Source organism: Oculina patagonica, chromosome 2 (genome assembly GCF_052425735.1).
Source record: "Oculina patagonica isolate OP01 chromosome 2, crgOcupat, whole genome shotgun sequence".
NCBI lineage: Eukaryota > Metazoa > Cnidaria > Anthozoa > Scleractinia > Oculinidae > Oculina > Oculina patagonica.
In genome coordinates this window covers 32,074,927-32,094,924 of record NC_135759.1, presented here as the reverse complement: position 1 = coordinate 32,094,924, position 19,998 = coordinate 32,074,927, and the positions used below count along the sequence as shown (strand labels likewise).

Here is a 19,998-nt window from a genome sequence, read left to right as displayed (position 1 = left end):
ACACATTAGCACTTTTATTATGGAATTGTAACTATTTGTTTTAAAAATCTACATCATCTCTTTATTTTAATACCGGGAACAAATGGAATTATTTCGTGTTCTGTATCTGAATTATCAAAGTTAAATCGCAACCCAATCGATAGATATTGGGTATACCATAAATACCGTAACTGCAATGAAATGTTTAAAATGCTAAAATGAAATACTTTATAAACACAACACTTCTTATACCTATTGTGCAAAACCTAACTAAAATCTTTATCTTAGCGCGCTCTAACAGAGTCATGAGTTGTTTTACAACTTTCACAACGCAAAACATAATAAATAACGAGTAGTTTTGGTTTTTCACCTGACCCTGACCGGCCAACTAAAAAATCTTCTCGAATCTTCAAATGATTTGGGATTGCAGAGCTTGAAACCAAACACTACGCTCAATGAATCAAAGAAAAATACGTTGTCACGTTCGCGGCAGTCCGTGTAAAACCATTCAGCGCAAATAACAAAATCAGATTTAAGTCGAAACTTAAATAGTGCGACGCGCCTTACCGTGGCCACCCAACAAACGTTTTTACAAGTGTCATCTTGTATAATTGATTAATAATATACATACAAAAATTTCTGCACGCTCAATGGCTGAGAGCACGTCAATTAATCCCAAACAGGGCAGAAAGTTGAAATTGATTTGAAATTGATTTGATCGTATTCAACTTTGCAAGCGGGAGACGAGTTCATCAAACAAATAATAATATTACGAGAGCATACTTGTAAAAAAGTTTGTTGGGTGGCCACGTTAAGGCGCGTCGCTCCGCTGTAACCATGCCCGATGTTAAAATTAACTTTCGAAAAGGCAACCGTAGGCCCTCAAAAAATCTTCGACTGACTTTTTTTCTCCTCTACACTCTACACTGGCTATAACTAAACAAGATTCAAAATAACTAAAAAAAGGGTCAAGCCAAACCTTTTAAACCTGCCGAGGCACTTATGGGCCCTCAAAAAAAAAATCGATTGATTTTAGCAAATGAACTACACTCTTCGCTAGACAATGGAAGAAAACTTCAGTACCTCTCAGTGGTACAAGAGTGTTACATAATGGTCAATCCATTCATTCATGTAGAGCTCGATAAGCTTTTCTACGCTTTTCTTGCGTAAACTGAGTTTAGGCAACATGCAGCTTTATACGACCAAATTATCTTTTCTTAGTTCTGAACTCGCCAATCTAATCTTAATAGTTTACACAATGTTTCTTGTACAAAACCTTAATCTTATTCATGCATTTTTCTTTTGCTGCATAATAAATATGAAAAACTTTTTCTCTAAAAATTTTTTAGTCTTCTTCTAAGTGACTTTCTAGACTCAAAATAACTGTTACTATGTCGTTACCGATAACATCTTCTGGTACTTACTCAATTTTTGTATAAAACGCAACCTTTTTATCTATAATTGGTACTGTTTACAGAAATATTTTAAGTGTTTTGTTAAAAAGTAATGTTACTGTTTCTCTCCTCGTGAAGCTGAGAGACAATACCTGTTAGGGACTGCGCTGTCTTTTTTAGTTAATTTATATTTAGGTTGCTATCGCATAGCATCATTACCGTATAACTAAGCTTGTTTCCATCCCACAACGATATAGTAGAGCGCATTTTTATTAAGTTCCCATTGGCAATAGATTGGCGTAGTTGATTAAGTTCTATTTTAACCGTAAAACAACGTTCGCCCTTTCATGCTACTGTCACGAGGTTTATGGACAAGGAAGAATCGATGTGCCATTTTATTCGCAGGGAAAGAACACTCGTTGTGCATAAGTGATTTGACTTCGACATAATGGACATTCCTTGCACATGGCTGAACACTCCACACAACAAACCACGTGACCACACGGGCAGAAAGCAGTGGCGACCTCGCTATCCATGCAAATCTGGCAGATTCGGGCGTCCTGTAGATGTCGCACCATAACCTTGAGTTGATCTGGAGACATGTTTTCCGTGAACTCTCTCTCACCTAAAGCCCTTCGACCTTCACCCCTTGATGGTCCGGCTTCGTCAATTCTCTTTGTGCTGTAACACTTGCGATGGGAGAGGGGGGACTGGACAGGGCGATACTCTGCTGACGCACCAACTGAACGGAAACTTGCGGAGGTGGAGCTTGTCATGTCAATCATCCGACACGAGTTCAGCTCGCCCCACGCGTGGCTGTACGCCTGACGTCGCGTGCGCTGTACGTCAAACAAGAAAATCCTGCCAAACTCGTTACGAGGCACAAACACGGAAAACAGCCGGCCGGCTAAAGTCCTCGTACACTGATCGATAACGGATCGTTTTACAGTGTTACACTGGAAAAATGTGTGGTACTCCGTAAAAGTCCGGAACAAGGCCACGGCATCGCTTTCGCACTTCATCTTATAAGTGTCTCGTTGAGCTTGGGGCCCAGTTCCCCCGTGGACGACAGTGAACGAGCGGTTATTGTAGGAGACTGTGGAGACATCTTCAAAGGACACCCTGCAAGACAAGACAAACGGCACGTACGGGCCAATATCAGTGTTATACACCTGTCTCACTAATAAAATGAAAACCATAGCTCTTTTCCTTTTCTGCATGTTAATGAGATCGTTTAAAAATTATTGCCAGGGCAAACAACATTTCCTGACAGATATCCACCTTCGTGTGTGCAATATGGTAACATTTATTAATAGCATGGGTTTGATGAAAGGTTCACTACCGGCGCGCAATTTGAGTTCACTTTCTCTACTCACTTTATATTCAGCGGCCTAAGTATCTGTCTGTCACTAATAGCCAAAACAAGCGACTTTCCTAGCAAAACAATGGCAAATTTCCGAATCCTCGAATAGAAAAAGAAACATTCCGGAAAAATACTGCCATAGCACAACAGCGTGTTAGTCCGGAGGAGGAGCATTGTGAAGGCTGAACGCCATCCTTATAGGGTTTAATAAGCGTCTATAAGAGCTTAAATTTTAATTGTCGTCAAATGGACCGTTTTTTAAAAAAATTCAACCCTTGAGATCCCATGCTAAATGCCAAATCGTGATTGTTGCTACAGTGAAACAAAGGGATTAGGAAAATGAGCTCGTTATGCGGGGGTTGTTTCCACATATATTTACTGTTAATTACCCTGGCTGGGCTGAAGATTATCCTTCATTATACCTGGGATTACGCTGTTTAGAGGTTCTGTTTTTTTTGTCGCTTTCTCGCGTGTTAGTGTAACCAAAGGTCTGAGCGTGTATTTTATTTTGGAAATTAGCGCATCCCCTGACGTTTTTGGCCATTGAAACTAAGCATCATTTTTCAGACATTTTGTTTAAAACAACAAAAATCCATAAGAAGCTGTAACTTTGGTTTCAGCAAGAATTCCAGGTAAACGACCCTCAAATAAAAATCAGCTCGGCACAAATCCAGTTGTACTATTTTCAGTGATAGCTTTGCGTGTTGCTACTTTTTCATTCATCTGCTTCACTGGTTAAGCCTGTCGATGTCTGATAAGAAATCGTATTTGTACTAATTAGAGATTTTCGATCGGATATCGCAATGAACACCAGGGTTTCAGAACTGGAATCAGTAAAAGCAATATACTTGTTTCTTGTATTTCGATTTCCACTTTGAGTGACTATTGATTTGTTAATACAAAATCTGTCAGCCTAAACGACATGAATTATATATTGTATGCAATTACATGTAAAATTAAAACAGGAACTCGAAATGGCAGAGGAAGTTTTCTTTAGCGTAAGTTGTGCTTCACGTTGGGTACCCACTTTGGCAAAGACTCTTTCAATTGGTTATCGCTAAGCCCGCCAGCTTGTGAGTTTTTTTTTTTTTTTTTTTTTTTTTTTTGGTTCTTTTCCGCTGTTTTTTTTTTTTATTGTTTTTTCCCCCCCTTTTTTTTCCCCCTTTTTTTAAAATTAATTTTTGGGGAAATGTCTCCCCCCCCCCTGGCAAAAGTTGCCCGTACGCCTATGCTTGTGAGGTTAGCTTTAGAATTGTAATAAAACACGATACGAGTGAAGCAATACTTCATCTGCCGCTGTTTGGCAAAAGCACTATTACAAAAGCAAACAGCACGGAGTATATAACAACACAAGGCCTCTTCTCATTTATACCGGAAACTGAGGAAAAAGTTGTTAGTCCTTCGTAGATATACAGGAAAAACTGTAACACAAACTGACCAAAAAGGAAACGAAACATTAGCAGTTCTTTTTCCGTCACCACCGATTTTTTTTTTATTTTTTGCATTTCTGCATGCAGTAAATTTAATACTGCCGCGATGTAATCAGTCGTTCTTTCATTTGCCTATTTATGGACACAGTTAGCACTGTCAACACAATGTCGCATTTGTTTGCTTGAAGTCCAACTTTGTTATTTAATATCTGACATCCCACTATTCTGCTCTGTTGAGGAGGCTTTTCAATTGTGTTGCCCATAAAATTATATATTTCTTCTTCAATGCACCGCCGCAGAGAAGACAGAAATAAATGAAATGAAATGTAATGAAACAGACATAACTTTAAGATCGTTTAGTTTGTAAGCCCACTGGTTTCTATCGCATTATTTAGTTAGTCGGTTGAATGCAGCTTATACTTTCCCCGAGAAATATTAGGAAAGTCCTCACAGCCAAAAAATGGCATTCTGCGGTTTTGACTAATAGGAATTAATTATGCAAGTTAAATAATATCTTACTTCTATAACAGACAGTTGGTATAACGCGAAGCTGAAATACTTAATTATTCTGCTTGTGTTTTTGGAAGACTCGAAAGTTTGCGGAAAATTTTTATTGGCACCAAAGCCGATCGAATGATTTTTAAAACTGAAACTAGACAGGAAACAATAAAACAGTGTTACATAAATTTCTCGTTCAATTCCTGCTCTTTGTGTTGACAAAACACCATTCCAGTTGAAGAAAATTTGCTGTTTAGTAGATATAAGCTCTGGTATAAGTTCATTGCTTGAAGATACCTTACCGCTGTTGCAACAGAATTTCAAAACACACTTAGAAAGGCAACTAATGATTTTAACAAAAAGTTTAACCTTTTCAACTTCACGATATTAATAATTTTGTATATGATAATTATCTGCACTCACTTTGAAAGAAAAATAAGAATAATAAGTGATAGGTAGTTACGGGCTATATTAAAACTGTAGTTAACTATGGTGGTTGATCCGCCAGTACGTATTATAGGTTTTATAGCAGCTTTCCACAGTATTGTAAATACCTCACCACAGGCTTATTTAAAACGCCGTCTCCATCAGTTTTATTTAAATATCGTAAGGCCAAAACGATTTTCGTGAAATAATTTTTAATATTACTAATTTTTTTTTTTAACCGCGGTCTTGTCATACACTCAATACACGAGACAAAACACAAGCTTACCTTTTTTCAAGAATTCTTCTGGCTACATCTTTTCCTTGTTTCAAGTCGTATTCGTGGTTAATGCTGAACACGCGTATACCATCATTGCCAACGTAAATATCCACCTTTTTTAGCGCTTTATCATCGCTCAATCTGCCATGAAAAAGTTCAATACCATAGCCCTGTATACCACAGACTATGTGTAAAAACTCTACTTTCGATTCACTGACAGGAACGCCGACTAGCTTGCTGTGTTCGATCGCTGCGTCCTTTTGAAGGTCTGAGGTTTTGGCGTACACATTGTAAACAGACATGGGAATGTAAGATGAATATTTTGGCACCCGCTCTTGGCTAAAATCGCCGCACTCTATATGAGCAACCAGAGCGCACAGTCGAGCGATGGTTTTCGTTTGAACTGACGACAGCTCTAGCTTCCCTTCGTTTAGAAAGTTCTTTAAAGTCAGATAGTACTGGTGCCTGAAAGAAACGAAAAAATTCAGAGAAATATAAACATGTGAAAGTGAAAGCGGCAGTTAAATAAAATAAAGACATATGACAAACACCATCCGCGAGAATTGTGTATATTTTCAGCACGGCGACTCGGCAGGTACAATTGACAGAATGCAAAACATACATCAAAAATTTCACCTGTTTCTCTTACCGTGTAATTTCTTGCTGAAGTTCTTGTGGTTTGACGAAGAATTTTACCAAGAAATACAGTCGATAAGGCGGCTTCCCAGTCAGCTGCGACGACATAGAATTTCTCAAATTCAACCAAAATTTTGCTCCTTTCGCGCCACCGAATTTCAAACCGAAATAATCTTTCTCGACTAGCTTCAGCTTTTCGCAAACCTGTAAGATTTGACAAAGCATAAAATAAGTACCGAACAAAACAACGAAAGCAAGTAATTCGAAAGTGAAGGAAGTCGACTGAAATTCAACTGGCATACAGGTGTCTTGGGAATATTCATTTCACGGTGAGAATCGCCGAGTTGTAATTCCTCACCTTGTCCAAACACTCTTGGCCGACGGCATTTTTCGGGAGGAAAATCTCGTGAATTATGCCGTTCGGCTCCGAAATAAAACACCACATCGTTTCCTCCAGGTTGTAAGTTGTTTCAGAATCACTATAATGACTGTTTCAGCCGCTGTGGCTCGTCCTTTCCTGAAGCTTTTATCTCCTCCATTCACCGGATATTCATGCACAAAGAGAAGCGACAGGCGAACAGCTGAACGCAACAGCTTTGTACTTATTTTGGTCGCCAGCCAATCAGAAGCGTCGATCGACACAAGTCGTCTCATTTGCATAAATTACGGAAAATAGATTACATATTAATTATTGATATCGCGTTGTCATTGGATACATCAGCTCTCTTCTTGTGAAAGTAAAGGAAATCTTTGATGTGAAAGATGATTTCGCATATATTACTTATTTGACGGACAAGAAATAATTTGTGGTTGTTTTATTTTAGAGGCCCCTGAACATAGAAAAAACATAATTTGTAAAAAAAAGGTGGGTTACATTTAGCATTCGTTCAGGAGTTTTATTTTATTTTTTTTTTTTTTCATATTTTATTTTTAGTTCCCTTCGATATAAAGATATCCACACAAAACATTATATTAACACGTCCAGAGTTTATTTCAGTTTGCTTTTCACCTGTTGATTCAAAATGAAGGTACTTGTTGTTATTACGATTTGTTTTCATTTTGACAGAAACCGAAGATTGTTCGATTTTTTTTTGTCCAATCACAAAATGATCCAATGATATTAAACGGAATTCAATTTCGGGAACTTGGAGAACATTCTCTTTCTAGTCAAAGTTTCACACAGGCTCTGATTCCAAGAAACTTTCACCAACTGTTGCACTGTTGTGCTTCCCCTGGAACGACGATATTTTGACATGTCTGGCGTGTTCTGATAATTTTGAAAGAAATGTATTGAATCTTATTTGAGATTATATGTATTAAAATATTTATATCGTTTTGGACGGTATGAAAGACGGTGCATGTATTAATTTTATCTAGCTCCAAGTTACGAGATAAATTATTGACGACAATACAATACAGGATTCTATGAAAAGGATAATAATTAAAAATGTCTTCGTCTAGGTCCAGATTCATTAAGTTTGTTGTAAAATACAAGTAAAAAAACCCATCAAGGTTTAGTTACATATCTCCCTGAATCGCTTTAATTTTCTAAAAAAAAGATTTACACATGCTTGCAACAGGGCAACCTAGTTTTCACCTAAACAAACAGTGTAACTAAAAGAACAGTTATAACCGGTTTTCAAATTAAACCAAATGTTTCATTTAGCTTCATAAGCAGAAACGTGAATTTTCCTCTCCCATGATGGATGAATTGTACGATCACCAAGATACATGTAGATTTTTCAAGCATCAAACATCTTTGAAAAGATGAGAGATTTGCTCAGGGTCATTTGTCAGCTACTAACAAAAACGCTTTGTTTCTTTTTTCTCATTAAAAATCTCCCCGCGGAGTCCAAAGAAGTCATTAACAAACGCTGCATGGGAATAACAAATTGTATTTACATTCGAACTGAGTATTACAGACCACCTTAAAGATATCACGACAATGACCCGACTAGCTATAATTGCTTCACTTGGTATCACAGTTTACTATCAGCCACAATGATGTACTACCTCAGTGTAGGCATGTACTAAAACCCGAAACAACGAAACGAAACGACCGAAACGAAACGACCGAAACCGCCGAAACGACCGAAACGAAACCGCCGAAACAACCGAAACGGCCGAAACGAGCGAAACGAAACAAAATTACCGAAACAAGCAAAACATCAATATTTTAGCCACTTACCGTACTATACACTCAGGTTAGCCTACTATACACTCCGTTTAGCCTACTATTCGCTCCGGTTAGCCTACTATACACTCCGGTTAGCCTACTTTTCACTTAGGTTAGCCTACTATGCACTCCGGTTAGCCTGTTTACGGTTAGCTCTCAATAATTGTAATGGGTTTTGCTTGTTTCAGTGATTTAGTTTCGTTTCGCTCGTTTCGGCCGTTTCGGTTGTTTCGGCGGTTTCGTTTCGCTCGTTTCGGTGGTTTCGCTCGTTTCGGTCGTTTCGTTTCGGTGGTTTCGTTTCGTTGTTTCGGGTTTTAGTACATGCCCTCAGTGTAACGTTGCCCCCGAATAGAGAGCCTGCTCGCAGGCTAACATTTTCTTCGAGGAGACATTTCAGTAATTGATAAAATCTCCTAGATGACCGGACTAAATTGTAGAACTGCAACATTTCGTTTTAAAACTAAAACTTAAACACTATTTAAAACTGAATAAGCTTGTAAACAAATTAACTTACTTGTCGATTTAGTTTGCTTTTTGTTTGTTTGTTTGTTTTTGCCACACAGCCTGTGTAAATTTTAACTCACGCGCGATGAAAATGATTCAGTTCTAAGTTCTCGTATAAACGCGGAACAGAAAGGTTCGGCAATGTTTTCAGACTTTTCTACTCATGGTGAAAGACAATCAAACTGTATTTGTTTGTATGGGAATGCAAGTATTCTCGGACCTCGGTAGGAATTTGAAATATTTATGGAAAGAAAAAAAATGGTTCGACCTTGTTGTTTTCCTCTTTACCTTTTGTTTTGTTATACAGCCACTTCTCTCGAAAACAGACACCTTCGGGACCTGCTTCAACTGTCTGTCTTAGAGAGGGTGTCTGTTTTGGAGGGAGTTGAGTGACATTAATTAATGAAAAACGGCAGGGACGGGACCATCACCAGGTGTCCTGTCCGTCAGAGGTGACTGTAAATTGCTCTAAAACAACACCAATTTCAGTCTTACAGGGGACGGTTGGAGCCGGTCCCGACGGTGTCCGTCTTAGAGCAGATTAGAGGGAGTTGCTTCAGTCCTCAAATCGTTTCAGTTTTTAAAGTCCGTCATTCCATTTCCCAGAGTCCACCATTTCATTTTCAAATTTCCAAGCGACAACTCACCCGCAATGCTGTCTGGGTAACTAGAAAAACCAAGATGGCGTTCAGAGACGAGATAGATGATGCATTTGATGCCGTTGTTTTTCTGGAGGAAAGGTGCTCTTTTACTCTTACATTACTTAGCAATTGAAAGCAAAATAAGTAATATTTCTTTTGTTTTAGGTGTTTTGAGGGTGGTTACAAGGAAGGCTATCAGGATGGTAAATTGAAAGGTTTACAGGAGGGACGTCATCTGGGTTTAATAAAAGGCTGTGAAGTTGGTGGCGAGGTTAGTTGCTAGTGAAGGCAAAAGAAAATTAGTGGGTATTCATTAAGAATAAATTTATAGATAGGGGTGATCGTAAATTATTTACATGTAGTAATTCAGAATCGATCAGATAGATCTTGATAGTTTGGAAGAGAAACTGATTGTTGATCACATTTTAATACTATTGAAAGGCTGTGCACTATGTATTTTTTTCATGTGACTGCCAATGTGATCTGGTTGCTAAAGGTGTTTTGCATTACTTTGATCTTATTTGGCAGCAAAAAGAATGGAAATTACACAGATCCACCTGTGAAGAAATATTACTCAAGTAGCTCAATAACTTCTGTATAAATAGTAATTCTCTTGTGAGGGTAGCAAAGGGTTTATGCGTGACACGTGAAAAGGCCAAAAATTAAATCGTGTCACGTGAAAATAGGGCAAAAATTACCCATGATTCGAAAATTTTGCTGTTTTAAGTATATGTAACGTGAATTTGGTTATAATTTGTGTGTGAAACAGGATGACAACACCCCCTTTGCTATCCTCTCTTGTGGCTCTGCAGCTGGCAAAGGACTAAAAGAATACCACAAATCCTCTATTAACCCCTCCTCGTTTCAAGTTAGCCTCCTCTCTATTTAAGCCTCCCTCCCTGTTCACTATTATCTGAGCCCCCCGAGCCACTCCTGTGCCACCACCTCTGACATAACCCTGTGTAACCTGTTCTCTTGTTGCCTGTTTGTTAATGCTGACCAGTATCCTGCACTTCTCAGGTTGGATTCTATCTTGGATTTGTTTCAATGTGGCTGGAAATTTTGCAGGAAAGTCCTGATGCAAAACAGAGGTACGTGCATCTTTTCAGCCTACTTTGTGTAACCAAACTTTAACTCATTTACAATGTTAGTGAATTTTAAATAGCAGTTGTGGATCTAGGGGAGGGGCTTGGGGGCCAGGCTTCCACCTTGCCCCCTCCCCTGAAAGACTGCACAACTTGGTTACATGTGACAAGCTTATGAAAGTCTACAATGTGAATTGGTTCTTGTAGATGAAACATGTTAAACCCTTCCAGAATCCAGAATCTCAGGCAAATAGTACGTTAGTGGTGGGAGCTTGTTCTCGAGTTATGAGTTATCTTAGACGTGGATGGATACTCACATCTGTTTCTCACTACATTTTTAGGTGCGTTAAATTGTTGGAAACAATGAAAAGGAAGATCTTGGCTATTCCTGTTAATGATGTCACAAATGAGGAGTTGTTTGTTAATCTTGAGAATATACGGGCCAAGTTTAAACAGGTAGTGATGTTAAGCTGTAGCTTTGATCACTCAATCAAAGTATTTATTTGATTTCTCACATATTTTTGCTAGCTTCTTATTCAGTAAGTTAACTTGATATTATAGATTTCAAACTCCTGTATAGGACAGACCATGATTACTGCACCAAACTTGCAACAATCAATGGTTTTCATTTTTTGCTGCTGTCAATCATGTTAGTGGACCTCTAAGGAAACAGAAGTTCACTTAAATGAGTTCAAAAGGTCATGCCCATGATAATGATTAGTTACGTTCTGAACTTCAGTTTTGCATGTTATTTAAAGGTGCAGTAAGTAATTTTTTTTCTTTTCTTTGCCTTAGCTCTGTTCATTGTTAGGAGTTAGTGCAGAGTACAGTGGTGGTGGTGTGGCAGGAATGTCCTTCTGAAAATGGAACATCAGCATTGTCAGCAGGAAAAAGTGAATTACATGGAGATGGAATTCAAATCACTTTGAGGTAAGTTTTTCCTTCCATCAAGATTCAAAAGGTTAAAAAAAAATTAAATTATTTAATTAAAGGACAAATAAACCATTGTTTGTAGATAAAATAATTGTCATATCGTTAATAAAATACAAAATGTTACATCATAAGTTATTGATTCAGGGCTCAAAAAAGCGCCATCTGGTTGTGCAGGACAAATAGATTTTTCCTGCTGGGCAGGTAATTTTTCATTCTTACTTGCTCGATGGGCATGGGTCCAAGCAAGTCATCTGTCAACTTAACCCCAAAAAAAGGAAAGTAGGACAAGCAAGAAAAATTCAGAGCTGCTTGTCCAAAGGGCAAGCTGGAATCCAGGTTTTTTTTCAAGCCTTGAGAATGCAATTAAGAATTTAAGTGTCACTAAATTTTCATTAGTAATTGTCAACTTTTATAATATATATTATATTTTATAATATATTTTAAATTATTAGTTTGAAGAGGTTTATGCTGTTGCAGTGACAGATTGTATACTTGCAGCAAAGAAGTGTAGACCATCTTTTTAATTAATAGAATATTTTTTCTGTTTTGATATTGTGGTACGGATCTTTTGTTGTTACCCATGCTGATTGCCCAAGATATGCCAGGAGGATAAGCTTCTGCCAGGAGTCATTGTGTTAGTTGGATGAATATTGTGCACGTGGTCAACACACCTTATTGTTACTTATTTTTGCGGGAACTTAATTGTTTTTGGTGGGACTTAATTTTTTGCGATTTGGCCGAAAATACGTAATAAATTATTGCAGTATGGGAAACCTAAAAAAGACCATTAAAATGGTTTAATAAAAAAAAAATTTAATTTTGGAATTTTTGAAAATTGCGAAAATTCAGTCCCGCGAAAATTAGTAACAATAAGATAATGGGGGATTGTTTATTCAATATTATTCCCAATTCAGGAAACCTAAGTTGCTGCTTTCAAGAGTGTTTTTATTTGAAATTTTATTAAATTGTATTTCAGTTGTCAACATGCATTGAACATGTTTAGCTCTCTGTATCAGCCCATTCCTTTGAAATGACCCTCCACTTTTTAATTTAAGCATCATTTAATTCATGTTATTTTAATATTTTTATCATTCTTTTACAACTTTTTTCAGGTTCCTGAATAAATTATACAGAAAGGATAAAGAACAGGATTGCAGAGCTCAAGTGATAGTCCTATTTTCACATTTATTTTAAACACTTCTGGAGAAAGATTAAAAGCCGGTCACAGTTGACAAGTGTGCATCTAATGTATGCTGGCTGAATAAGAACTCCAATGGTTCAGAATTTTAGTGTGCATTATACTGGTTGAAACTCTTATAATAAATCTTAATCATGTAAAAAATTAAAAGAAAAATAGTTAATTGTGTCCTTAGTTACTTTTTTCTATTTGTGCTTGTGTGTTTGATGTTAGGCCAGTTCTGGTCCTCTCTCTGTTAAGGCGATATATTACACAACGCAACGATGAGGACTAAAAAACATTGCAAGTTGCAGAGGAGGTGTCACAGGCACACTATTTTGTTCCAACTTGTTGCAGGAAATATTGGGTCGTGTAACATGGCCTTTATGCAATGTTACAAAGAGGTCCAGAACTAGACTAGTTTGATGTAAGTAGTTTTATAATAACCAATAAACAGACCAAAACTTGTCTGAAAGAGTTATCATACTAAACTTGCTTTTATTCGCTCCATAATTATTTATGTGAGGATGGGTCACCCTGCTTGCAGAGCCTTTGCCATGAGAGTTTGGGGAATTAAGAGAGGCTGTAATTGCAGGGTGGAGATGTGTGGGGAATTTACAAAAATATAGTATGTTGAATAAATTTCAAATTTAAAGAAAAAGCATCTTGCTTACAATATTATTAACATGATCTGTGAGGCCTTGCTTATCAGTATTTACTTAATTTTTGCATTAAATGGCAAAAAACTTTCCTGGATTTTAACAACAGAAATTCCCTAACAGTTATTTCTTCTTTTCCTTTGCCTTCCGATTGTCAATGTCTCTGAAGAGAAGAGGTGGAGATGCTGGCTGCATTTCCAGTTTTCCTTTTATTCTATCACTGTTTCTTTTAACTTTTGGCGGCATCCAGGGAATAGGATTACAATAACTTGGTGCAGGATATGAACCCCATTCATAATACCCTGTTAGCATCCCTCCTGTATAACCAAAGCTGTTATAAACAGGTCTAGGTCTTTCTTTAACTTCTGAAATCCATTTATTGTAAGCTTCCTCATTATTCAATCTTCTTGTCACTTCTTTGTCTTTCTTTATTCTTGCATCTTCTTCCTCTTTTCTTCTCATCTCATTTTCCTTTATTTTCTTCTCTTCGATCCAGTTGTTGTATTTCACTGCTGCTTTCTCTTCAGTCATGCGGTTTAAATTCTCTTTCTTTTCCTTTTCCAACTGCTCTTGCTGTTGTTTTATTCTCCTTTCCTCTGCCGTCAACTTCTTTTTGCTTTCCAGCCATTTACTATACTTCTCACTTGCATCTTTCAAGAGTTCTTCCCTTTCTCGTTTTGCCTTCTCATTTTCTTCCCGTGCTTTCTTCCTTTCAAGTCTTTTCTGTTTCATCTTCTCACGATCTTCAGTAGTCTTTTTCACGAGCCAGGTTTCCCATGGTGAAAGACAGTCGCCTTTATTCTCAACCGTTTTAGAGCTATTAGTTTTGCAGCCTTCTGTATTTGACCTCGAGCCTGATCTAGTGCTTTTACTGACGGATTTTTTAGGTCCTGAAAGTGACGAAGTTGGAGTCGTATAGCTTCTTGATGTTTTGGCCTTGTGCTTAGGTGTGCTGTGAGATCTTTCAAATTCAAGGCTATAATCTTTTTCGTTGTCTGTCTCGTCATCGTCGCTCAAGGAACCTTCAGATAATTCTGGTTCTTTAAAACGGCCGCCATTGCCATAAACTGGAGATAGCAGAGAACGAGTCGATTCGCCAAGGGAATCATCTGAAAATGTGTCTGTAAAACCACGTCTCTCTCCTTGTTGTCCCCCAAACATTGCTGCTTCTGGATTCTGTTTATTACGATGTCCTTTCTGTGCCTGAACTTCGAGCTTGTCACACAACGGTCAACAATGCCGCCGCCATTTTGAAAATAACGGTGGGAGACTAAGGCGAGAAGTTTTGGCGGTGGAGTTCGAGAGAAGCGAAGAACGTGTAAGAATGTCCGTTCTTAGAACTGAACGAAAATTATGGATATCCATTTCTTAATAGTAAGAGCTGTATTCGCTGTTTTTTCGTGTTTGGTGATCGTTCGACACGGTCTAAAGAAGAAATCTCTTGATTTGACGGGCGCTATTGCTTCCGTTGTGGTTGGATTCATATTGACCTTGAGCAACCTTTGTTTTTTCGCCTCTTGTGTGACTTTTTTCCTTACAAGTTCTAAACTAACGAGGTTCAAGTCCGAAGTCAAGGAAAAAATTGAAGACGATTTCAAGAAAGGTTTGTATATTGTTAAGATAATGCTAGAGATAGAGGGCGTAAATTGTTGAAAAACTATGTACACTTTGCGAGAGGCGAGAACAGACAAACAACCTGATGTTCGAAAAACTTTTCATTAAATTAGCAACCATCAATAAAAGTATTAAGTCTTAAGCCCTTTTATTGATGGTTACAAGCAATCGCGAGAGATTCAAATGACAATGGTGTGACGGCCATGTTCGTGGAACACAATTAAAATTAAAATCTTTTTTGTGAATGACATGCACCAACATGGCGGCACCAGTGTCATCAGTTACAAATCACGAAATATTTATCATAAATATCATGGCTTCACCACTCAGCAGAAATAAGGATGTGAATATAAAATGCACGTTTTAGTCAGGAATGAGCAGTAGGAACGAGCTGCTCTTAAAAAAGGCAAACAAATTAGTGAAAATATTTCATTAATCGGGCGGGGCCTGGGCCCGATTCATAATCTGTGTCAGATTTTGTCGTTTTTTTTTTGTCGGTAAATCGTTCCAGAACCTCGCACCCCAGCCGATCCCTTGGTCACGGTCACGCAAGTTTTCATTACTTGCGAATGATTACGTTCAAATCGTACAAGTTTTAATGTTCACTCCCTGGAAGCTGTGTTACAAAATCATTCCCGTCTAATTTTACGAGTACTCTATGCTCTGTTAAACGCGAAATATATATATATTTTTGTGTTCGGCATTTAAGTCTTGACTTGGAGCGAGTACTGGAGATTCGCATTGCAAAATATTGCTTTCTTTGCCATTTCCAAACTATTATTGTGAACGCAATACTAATTAATAAATTCCACGGCTCAGACATGCACAATTTTTACGGCTTCAAAACTTTCGAAAATCAAATACTTTTCGAAACATTTCTTGGTCTTATCTTGAAAAAAAAAATCAATCTGAAACATCTTTTTAGAGATTCTTACGTTTGTCTCAGAGCGAGTACAAAATATTCAAATTGCAAAAGCTATTTTTTTGTAGTAAACACTACGTCATTCACGTAATTTTGTCCTCACCGGAAACTGCAAGCGTCACTGCTTTTTACAGTGCACTTTTTTCAGCCAGACTCCACTTTAAAGAAATTTCATTGAGGAAGAACTATTTTATTGAAGCGTTTGGCTCAGAGTGAAAACAAAACGCCGTATTACGTACCCGGAATGTACTGAATACCGCAAAATAACGCAGTTTGACATGTACAAGTGGTGCAAGCTAAAAAAAAAAAACCATTACGTCATGACAGATTCAAAACCCCAGTGTGCTGTGATGCAATAGCATTGTTGATGTCTTCGTTCGCTGTGCTAGTCGAGCGTTTATGGGGAGTTGCTTTGAGCTTTTAATCTACAGCAGGGTTTATTTTATTGAACATTCGGAACAAAATAAATATTTGCATGCGAAGGCAGGCATTTTTCCGGCTAGGCATGTGGTTTTAAAAAGCAAAAGATGACGTGGTAAAGGAAATTCATGTCAAGTTCACTCCGTGACTAAAGCAAACACGATTTGTGTGTTTCTCAAGTGACCGCTTTTCTAAAGATTTTACTGTGCGGCGAAAGAGGTCAGGTGGTCAAACATTACCCGCACGATTATAAACTGCTTGCAGTTCTTGTTAATTATTAAACACTTATAATTAATTCAATTTAGAAGCTTATTACCTGTTTCTGGTACCGGTAACTTACATAATATGGTCCTGAACATTTGTGAACAATAGGCCTGGTTCATACTAGCAACATAGCAATACAACCACATGGACATGAGACACAAAGAAAAGCCCAGTTTTTTCCTTATGTCATTATCTTCAAACTATGTCATTATGTTATGTTGTTTACACTGGTGTCATAAAACATTAACATGAGGTGTTTTTGCATTTGTGTGACCTTGCTATTACCATAAGTTATGTTCCTAATCGTCTTTTACTGACATTATACTTCCAAACATTCATTTAGATGTCGCTAAAAAGTCTTTTTATTATCATGGTGCATTCGTTTTTAATTGTCTTCCGATGATTATTAAGACTATGCAGCCAAATGAACGTTTCCAAGCTATCTCTGCTTTTTATTCTTAGGTTATTTTTAGAACATTTTTAATTCGTAATTTACTTATTTTTATGAGAAAAAAAGTACTTCTTTTAATTTTTTAAACTTTTTTTTAGCATTTTAGCGGTTTCTTTTTTAAAGTAGTTTTTATAGATAGGTAGATATTTTATGCATACTCTCTTTTACTTTAAATTTGTTTTATTTTACATAGGGCCCCGTTGATACCAGTCCTGCGACTGAAGGGGTCACCCTGTTAAAAAATATCGATTATTACTGTGATCCAGGCCTTAGCTTAAGTGATCGGTAACCGGTAAGCGGTACATGTTTCTTGACAACCTTTGATCAGTCAGCTGTATAATTTCCTAAACTGAACCGGCATATTTCAGCTCTTAGAACAGGGGCCATACATTAAGACATAATCTAGACTGTCACTGATTGTTTTCTTTTTATTCATTACCTATTACGGTAGTTTTGATAGGCCGATCACTGCAAACAAACTACAGTTTTTCCACATTATTTTGCAGGAGGCCAGAGAAACTGGATTCAAGTTTTATGTAATGGAGGCGTGCCAACACTTCTTGCTCTGTTTTACATGATTGATGTTGGTATTGGTGAACATGCAATTAATTTCGCTAAGGATTTCAATGCATCAGTACTTTCTATTGCTGTGCTTGGATCCTTTGCGTGTAGCTGTGGTGACACCTGGGCATCGGAAATAGGAACAGCAATAAGTTCCCATGTTCCTGTACTGATAACAACATTTTGTAAAGTTCCTGTTGGCACAAATGGTGGCATTACAATAACAGGCACAATTGCAAGCATTCTTGGCGGCACAGTGATTGGAGTTGCATACTATTTATCCTTGGTATCAATCTTGACAATTCGTAGAATCACCGTCGTTCCACCTCAGTGGCCAGTCATTGTGATTGGCTGCTTGGGAGGCTTCCTGGGATCTGCTTTTGATTCATTACTGGGTGCCACAGTACAGTACTCTGGATATTGCTCAGTAAAGAAACGTGTTGTGTACAAACCATCTTTAACTGCAAAGCACATCTCAGGACGATCAATCCTGGACAATCATGGTGTTAACTTTGTGTCATGTCTTCTTACAAGTATTGTAATGCCTATTATAGGATACTTTTTATGGAAAGGAATGGAATGAGTATCCGTGGAGTTAACTCATGAGTTTTACTCATTAGGTTCTTGGTCATGAATTTTATCTTCTTGGCCTTAGGAAGTAAATAATAACCTTATATATTATAATACAGTGTAGTGCCCTCTAAGGTGAATTACCATATTTATTTGATTAAGCGCTTGGGACACTTATTACATTTTTGGACCTTGAGAGTGGGCGCTTATTTGAGGTGTGAGCCTCTTTGAGGATGGGTGCTTAGTAATTTTTCACCATTTTTAGCAAGTCGTAAGTTTATTAGCGACACAACACTAAAAAACAAAACGTGAAAATGTACCAAGCAGAATTTTAATTGTTCAATGACAGTTCCTTTAAAATACCAGAAAACTCTGTCTTCAGGGGAATCTCTTAGCAGTACTTAATCAATTTCAAACTGATTGTCACTTAGGACAATTAGTGGACTTTTTTAGGTGTGTGCTTATTAACTTTTCCAACCTACAGGGTGGGTGCTAATTTGAGGTTGGGCACTTAATCAAGTTAATACGGTAAGTTGTTCACTAGTACATCTAGGGAAGCAAGGTTGGCCGCGGTATAACACTTGGGTATTATAATTCACTCTTATAGTGCCCTTCTCCATCCAGATTGACAGGGTACCAGCAAATTATTGCAATGGAATCACATCCCATCCAGGGGGGAAGCAATGCCTCTAGTTTCTTTATGCTATAGAAACAAGAGTTTGGCACTGCCAGGCACACAAAAGCATCCCTGTTGAAACACTATTATTATTTTTAACAATTAGACCCGTTGCCTGCAAAGGCGACGGGTCAAAAGCCCATGAGGCGAAAAGTTAGTAAGAACTAAATACATTCAAATCTTTACTAAGCAGAGGCCCTCAGAATGCTTAGTGTCTGTTGAATAAGGGTCCATAAGTCCTTCTTTCCATGATTGCAAGAATATTCCAGTAATATCTTGGCCTCATTTAGGCATGTTAGACAGATTATGGTAGAATCACATTGAAATGACTATTTCAGCCCTATTTAGGTGTCTGTGCCTGCTTTATAGAGGTATTAAAAGCAGAGGTATAATATAATTTATTTTGGGACCTTTGCTACAGTGTTTGCTTAAAATACAGGGTTTGACTGTACTGGTTTTTACCATTAACAGTACCCCATAGTATATGTTGTGATAGCATAATATTTAATTGATGTCATAGACTTTGAGTTTTCCATCATGTTTCTCAGGGTCAGTGGAGTGGGCAAGCACAGATCACTTCCCACAAGGAGACAGCCCTCACATGTTGTATCTCCTCATGCGAAGTAATCATCTTCCGTGCCTACTGACTTTGACTGATCCTTCAGATATTGAAGGGTTCGAGTTTGAGCACAGCCCAGTAGGTTTTAAGCTTGGGGAGTTTTTGTGCAGGCTTACATTAGAAACCACTTGAAATGAATCAATCATTGTGATCTTAAATTAACTGCAGTTTATCAATCAGGTCTTTGACAACTTCAGATTGAAATAGGACTTAAACAAAACTGCCCATTGTTTCCTATTGTCAAAGTTTTAAATTGGTGATGTTATTTAACTACAAGAAAATAGTATAATCATTAACATGTCTGCTAGAGTGCAATTGCACAAGATTAATTATTTATTATTAGACAATTTAAGTGTAAGAAGTCTTTATTTAACATGTGGTGTATATGAAATAAAAATCACCGTTATTACTGTGGACATTCATTCATCGTGTGGGAGGTGCGGTGGCCTAATGGTTAGTGCGGCGGACTCCAGATCAAGCGGTCCAGATTCGAGACTTGGCCGGGGTCATTGTGTTGTGTTTTTGGGCAAGACACTTTACTCTCATAGTGCCTCTCTCCACCCAGGTGTATAAATGGGTACTGGCGACATAATGCTGGGGGGTACCCTGCGATGGACTAGCATCCCATTCAGGGGGATTAGAAATATTCCTAGCCACTTAATGCTACTGAAGCTCTTGCAGTATGGGCCGCATGGCTCAAGGCTTCCCTTTTTACCGAATGGT

The 19,998-nt window shown here is 37.8% G+C and overlaps 4 protein-coding genes across 5 annotated transcripts; 2 read left to right on the top strand and 2 right to left on the bottom strand.

The window, feature by feature from the left end:
• Positions 1-6,582, bottom strand: LOC144644179 (E3 ubiquitin-protein ligase MYLIP-like). The gene is made up of 4 exons (XM_078503602.1): positions 6,362-6,582; positions 6,017-6,207; positions 5,377-5,832; positions 1-2,495 (listed from the first exon to the last, which is right to left on the bottom strand). The coding sequence occupies exons 1-4, from the start codon at positions 6,446-6,448 to the stop codon at positions 1,769-1,771; spliced, it is 1,461 nt and encodes a 486-aa protein (XP_078359728.1). The 5' UTR covers positions 6,449-6,582; the 3' UTR covers positions 1-1,768.
• Positions 6,583-9,358: 2,776 nt separating this feature from the next.
• On the top strand, positions 9,359-12,677 carry LOC144644178 (protein LTO1 homolog). 2 transcript variants are annotated; one of them, XM_078503601.1, is made up of 6 exons: positions 9,359-9,423; positions 9,490-9,595; positions 10,345-10,415; positions 10,751-10,865; positions 11,205-11,339; positions 12,455-12,677. In XM_078503601.1, the coding sequence occupies exons 1-5, from the start codon at positions 9,365-9,367 to the stop codon at positions 11,268-11,270; spliced, it is 417 nt and encodes a 138-aa protein (XP_078359727.1). In that variant the 5' UTR covers positions 9,359-9,364; the 3' UTR covers positions 11,271-11,339; positions 12,455-12,677. The 2 variants fall into 2 exon arrangements, with proteins under 2 accessions (XP_078359727.1, XP_078359726.1); XM_078503600.1 differs by lacking the exon at positions 12,455-12,677 and having other exon boundaries at positions 10,971-11,335.
• Positions 12,678-13,044: 367 nt separating this feature from the next.
• Positions 13,045-14,436, bottom strand: LOC144644176 (uncharacterized). The gene has a single exon (XM_078503598.1). It carries the CDS (start codon positions 14,337-14,339, stop codon positions 13,302-13,304), a length of 1,038 nt encoding a protein of 345 aa, XP_078359724.1. The 5' UTR covers positions 14,340-14,436; the 3' UTR covers positions 13,045-13,301.
• On the top strand, positions 14,403-19,681 carry LOC144644177 (transmembrane protein 19-like). Its single transcript, XM_078503599.1, has 2 exons — positions 14,403-14,781; positions 17,356-19,681. The coding sequence occupies exons 1-2, from the start codon at positions 14,532-14,534 to the stop codon at positions 17,991-17,993; spliced, it is 888 nt and encodes a 295-aa protein (XP_078359725.1). The 5' UTR covers positions 14,403-14,531; the 3' UTR covers positions 17,994-19,681.
• Positions 19,682-19,998: the final 317 nt, after the last annotated feature.